Raw genomic sequence first — 6000 nt, 5'->3', positions numbered from 1 at the left:
AGCTCTACCGAGCTGCTTGGCTCCTTAGCAAGCTCTTTGGTGAGCTACCAAGCTCCATGGCGAGCTCCTTGGTGAGCTACCGAGCTCGTGGGGTATGCATGCTGAGTTTATCGGTGGGCGTCTTATGAGTGGCTAGGTCGACCAGGTCGGATCATGTGTCAGGCTGATCCAGGTCGGCCAGGTCGTGTAGGCCGCGCCAGGTAACGCGCAAGCCACGTGCAGGTCGCCGTAGGCCGTGTGCAGGTCGTGCTAGGCCGACCAGACCAGTGCCCTGGTGGGACACCAACTTGGTAAGTTACTGCCTGGGTTTTTGCCTAATTGTCACGAGGTGCCACGTGTTGTAATTTCAGTGGAGGGCCAAATCTACCCTCATCAATTAACTAATATGAACTCTAGCTAAGAAGACGGTGGATAAGTGTTTATTAATTACACCTTAACATCTCTCTCATGAATCATGACTAGACATAGTTGATCAGGGTTGGAAGTTGGCCCATGAGATGCTGCCACCTGGATAACCAACACTGACCCTCAAGTGTTGGGGATATATATTCTGTTCTTATTCTCTGAAGAGTGAAGCTTTTAGCAAGCAACAGCGGAGAGATAAAAAACGATTAGCTATGCCTATGGATACTGTGGAAACGGAGCAGAAGGGTTCTGACTTCTGGGTTTTTTTTTGCTTTTTTATCCATCTAAAAGTCCAAAGGAAGAAAACCAAGCTTCACTTCTCTCAAGTCTCACCTACCCTTCTGCAATCACCAACAAGAAAGAAGGAATAATTAAGAGATCTGAAAAGTTGGCAAAAAAGGAAAGGCTAGAATTAAATAACACTGAAGGAGCTGGCTGCAGCCTCCGGCCTGCAGGTGGACTGTTTGGTTCGGGGGTTAGCTTAAAACCTTAAACCCTAACACAAAAACATCTTATAATAACCTTCCTTCATCCCTTCCTTATTTATTCCCCAACAATTTTGTGACTCTCTGCCTCGACACCCTTTTGAGTTTTGAGTCCTTAACTACGTCTTTCTTTCTCTTCCCTTATCTCGGAAGAAGAAGAAGACTGAGTGAGTAGACAACACAGCACAACCACAACCACAACATCTTAACCCCAAAATCAAACAACATGACCCCGAATTCCCCAGCAGAGATGCCCGTCGCCAACTCCAAGGCTTCCCCAGAGGCCCCAGACAGTCCAACACTCATCATTGGTGCTGCCGGTTTCATTGGCGGCTTCGTCGCCGACGCTAGCCTCGCCACCGGTAGAGCCACCTATATTCTTGTCCGCCCCGGTCCAGTCACTCCTTCCAAGGCCAAGCTCATCGGAGCCTTCCGAGACAAAGGAGCCATCATCCTACACGTACCCTCTCTTTCTGCCTTTATCTATGTCTCTCTCTCTCTCACTCTCTTTCTCTCTCTGAAAATCTGAATGAATTTAATACTTTCAGGGTAAGATGGATGACCGTGAATTAATGGAGAAGATATTAAAAGAGCACAAAATCGAAGTGGTGATATCAGCCGTTGGAGGGGAGAGCATCTTAGGCCAGCTCAACCTTGTCGACGCCATTAGCTCCGTCGGAACTGTTAAGGTAAACAGCGTTGTCACCTGTCGTCTATCTCTCTCTCTCTCCCCTTTTGCCTTGCCATTATTAATGCAGCAACAAGAATGAGCAATGTCGTTTCAGGAGTGACCTAACTTTAACGACGCTTTTCGGCTTTTGCAGCTTATTTTAATGGGTTTTGTTGTTTACTTTTTCTTTTAATTTTTTGGGTAACATAGAAAAACCTCCCCTCATAAAAACCTCCTTTATAATCTTATTTTAACAAATGTCTCTCCTGATTTTTTTAGAAATTTAACAAAAACCGCAGATGGAAAACATTAGATTGATGCACTGGTTTTTTCTAAATATTCATTCTATCTTTTTATAAATTATTTTACATATAAAATTACTAAAATAACACTATTTTAATTCAACAAAAAAAACTCTTTTAACAATCATTACAGCAATTTTACATACAAAATTATTGAAATATTAAGTTAAAATAGGATTATTTCAATAATTCAGTATGTAAAATAATTTATAAAAGTGTACAATGGATATATAAAAAAAATTAGTGCATCAGTCTAACGTTACAAACTTCAAATGAAATTTTTGTATTTTACCTTTTTTTTAATTCCATTTCTTTTACAAAAAATTAATAAAATATTAATTTTGCACGGTTGCAGAGATTTCTGCCATCTGAATTCGGGCATGACGTAGATAGAGCTGATCCCGTGGAACCTGGGCTCACCATGTACAACAACAAGCGCAAGATTAGGCGGATGGTGGAAGAGGTCGGTATACCCTACACCTACATCTGCTGCAACTCTATCGCCGCTTGGCCCTACCACGACAACACTCATCCTTCCGAGGTTCTTCCCCCACTGGACGAATTCCACATCTACGGTGATGGCAGCGTTAAAGGTTTGTATTTACATACCCTTACTTTTGTTATTATTATTATTATTATTATTATTATTAGTATCTAACTTTTTTTGTAAAATTTTATTTCATATTTTCATTATCGGCTGAACAAAATTATAGGATTAGTCAAAAAACCTGATCTGATTTTGGTGGTATTTTGGTATGACTTTCAATTATTTGATAAACAGTGTCATGTTATTTATCTCATTATATCGATTCATATATATAGATATTGATTAAAATTGGTCTTGATTTATGTATGCCTTGGGGAAGGTTAAGCATTTATTGTTCTGCTGGTTGGTGCCTAATGGTAGCATAGTTGTCAACAAATGATTTATCGAGTACATGTCTTTTGTGGGATCTCACTACGGGAAGGAGCTTATTTTTGTTACTGGTAAAGGAGAAATAGGGATACATCCAATGTACAAATCTGATTCCCACTATACAGCTATATAAACATTCAAAATGTTTAAAAATCACATTCTATGCATTCATGTCCGCCCATGAATTGGCTTTAATTTCGAGCTGACACCTACCCCAAATGTCTTTAAACCTATAAATTGGGCTATTTCGATTTCAGTTGTTTGGTTTGGCAGAATTGAAATCTCATTCCCATTCTGCTGGATTGACATTCTCCCATTTAAGGAAATGGTCATTCCCTACCCTTCCCTTGAACACAAAATCTTATTTCCATTGATTTTAATTCCCCCTTTTCATTCTTGGTTGAATCAAACAGACTATAAAAATAGGCCATTCCGATTCCAATTGTAACTATGAACCAAACGAACCATTTAGTGTGATGTAAAGATAGCCATGACATGAGAAAGTGCCACTTAGGGGTTTGGGAAGGGATAAATACGACATGCCCTTATTTGTGTGGTCAAAAGAAAAGCATTTGAGCACATGGAGAAATCAAAAAAGCTTTTTACATGAAATGAGATTCAGTCAGTGCAAGGTCCATTCAAACAACAACAACCATAATAGCCTTGGATCGTAAAATCTGCACATGAAATAAAACATACAAGTACGGAGTGTTGAATGGGCTTTGCAGTGAGTGAAGCCGATCTCCTTTTACATACGAGCCAACACGTAGGGTTTTTTTTGTCTTGAAAAATATAATTTTTAGGTAACAGGTACGTATGACCAATGACCCCAATTTGGATATTTGGATATCTAAATACAAAAATGAATCGAATTCAAATAGGGATTTCACATATCAATCAAATATTGAATGGGATTCCGATTTCCTAGGATCAAATTTGGATTTGGATATACCCCCTATTTGAATTCCTATGTTCCCCTTGCAGCTGGTTGAATTGATAATATGATTTTGTCTTTGATGTTGGACAGCCTATTTTGTCGACGGCACCGACATCGGAAAACTCACCATGAAAGCCATTGACGACGCCCGTACCCTCAACAAATTGGTTCATTTCCGACCAGCCTGCAATTGCCTAAACATGAACGAGCTTGCTTCTTTGTGGGAGAAAATCATTGGAAGGACCCTCCCCAGAGTTACGGTCACAGAAAAGGACTTACTTACAGCTGCCCAAGGTTAAAACAAATTACTTAGAATATAATAATCATTCTTTTTTCTTCTTCTTCTTCTAATGATTTCCTAATATTTGCAGAAATGGTGATTCCACGCAGTATTGTGGCATCTCTCACCCATGACATTTTCATCAAGGGATGTCAGATTAATTTCGCCATTGATGGGCCAAACGAAATTGAAGTGACCTCTCTCTATCCAGACGCTCCGTTCAAGCCCATAGAAGAGAGCTTCAGTAAATATGTGGAAGGGAAAGTACTAGACCAGCCAGTAGTAGCCGAGGAGGGAGTGAAACCCGTGGTGGATTCGTTACCTGTGGAGGATGGACTCGGCAAAAACCCTATTGTTGAATCGTTGCCTGTTGCTGCAACATGTGCTTGATCCATTGCTAACTCTGTTTACCAATTTATGGCATCGATGGATTCATGGCGTTTTCATCAAGTGGAAACATGACAAATCCTCTCCTCATTCCCCCATTTTAAGCAATTATTTCTTAATTAGATCTAAGTGTTTTGGAAATGTTTGAATTGTAGATTATAAATAAATAAATAAATCAATCAATCAATCATCATCCAAGCCTTATGGGAGTTGATTAGATATCTATTGTTAAATTATGATCACATAAATCCCGATTATATATATATATATATATTTATATATATCACTCAAAGCCAACTCCTTAAAAATAGTATTAGGGTGAAGGATAAAATTATGAAAATGCCCAAGTTCTAATTCTTTTTTTCACTATTCATCTATCTTCTACCTTTGGATTTTGGATGCAAATCAACGGCGGCAAAGTGATCGTCCAAAAGTGAAAGTACTCCCAATTAACATACTGGGGTGAGCTTACTTTGCTACTATTTATTTGCACCTGTAGTCCGAAAGGTAGAAGATGAATAGTGGGGAGAGAGAGAATCAGAACATAGACATTTTCATAATTTTATCCCAAACCGTACCACTAGTTTAACAGAGTGGAACTTTAATGAATATTCTTAAAAGTTCAGATACTAACGTGACAAATTTAGAAGTGATTTTACGTTCAAATTATAAGGTAACCTATCTGTAATTTACCCTTTCTCTTATTTTATCACCTCTCGGAGTTACTCCAAGATCCCTAAGAATGACTTCATTTATAAGTTTGACAATCTGGGTTGAGTGAATTAATTAATTGTCACTCCATTGGTAAATCAGTTCTCTTTCCTCTTTAAAGGTGCAATGGCCCCATGGATTGTTGTATTGTTGTGGATGTGGGCTCACAAATTTAAATTTGTGGGCCTATTAAAGTAGGATCTTTGGAGGTATTAGGATTCGGCCTGTCCTTGAATTCTATTAATCTGATAACAGTTAAGAAGAAGGAAGAGAGAGAGAGAGAGAGAGAGAAAGAAGAAGAAGAGGAGAAGAAAGAGAGAAAGAACTGGTTCAAATGAGAGAAAGAAAGATCACTCTCACATTCAGCCAGAATTAATTTATATTACTTATATTGTGGAAAAGACACATGTGCCCCTACTTAAATAAGGGACACTAAATTTAACATAATCTTACACATCAACACATAAACATAAATATAAAGACAGAATTACCCCTACATAATTGACACTAACAAGAGGGATGGATCGGATATGTTTTCGTGCGACCAATGGAAGACTGGCTCGTTGGTGTTTTAACTGGTTTGTTCCAATGTTGATACGGAATCAAATCCTGCAACCAACACTTTCGGGGAAAAGGGGTCAAAGGGAAAGTTATAAATGGTGCATGACACCGAATACCCAAAAAAAAAGATATGTAATGATTTTACAATCTCAATAAACAAGATTTTACTAACTTCTTCTAAATTTTCATTGAGTGATGACGATGGCGGGCTTATCTGGAAATGTAATGCTAATGGAATTTTCTCTCTCTCCTCAACATGGGAGGTAATAAGAGACTATGGTCCTCAAGTTGAATGGTATAAAGCAATTTGAAAAACAGTTTTACCTACCAAAGTCTTTATTTTATA

At 38.6% G+C, this 6000-nt stretch overlaps 1 protein-coding gene across 1 annotated transcript; it reads left to right on the top strand.

The window, feature by feature from the left end:
* The first annotated feature begins 572 nt into the window (after nucleotides 1–572).
* Nucleotides 573–4577, top strand: LOC148854729 (leucoanthocyanidin reductase-like). The gene is made up of 5 exons (XM_088982028.1): nucleotides 573–1350; nucleotides 1439–1579; nucleotides 2218–2455; nucleotides 3806–4009; nucleotides 4087–4577. Exons 1-5 carry the CDS (start codon nucleotides 1117–1119, stop codon nucleotides 4383–4385), a joined length of 1116 nt encoding a protein of 371 aa, XP_088838154.1. The 5' UTR covers nucleotides 573–1116; the 3' UTR covers nucleotides 4386–4577.
* The last annotated feature ends 1423 nt before the right edge of the window (nucleotides 4578–6000 follow it).

The sequence above is a fragment of the Nelumbo lutea genome, chromosome 4, assembly GCF_056320005.1.
Source record: "Nelumbo lutea isolate HS-2025 chromosome 4, American lotus-T2T, whole genome shotgun sequence".
NCBI classification, from domain to species: Eukaryota; Viridiplantae; Streptophyta; class Magnoliopsida; order Proteales; family Nelumbonaceae; genus Nelumbo; species Nelumbo lutea.
This window is presented reverse-complemented; position numbering and strand designations above follow the sequence as displayed.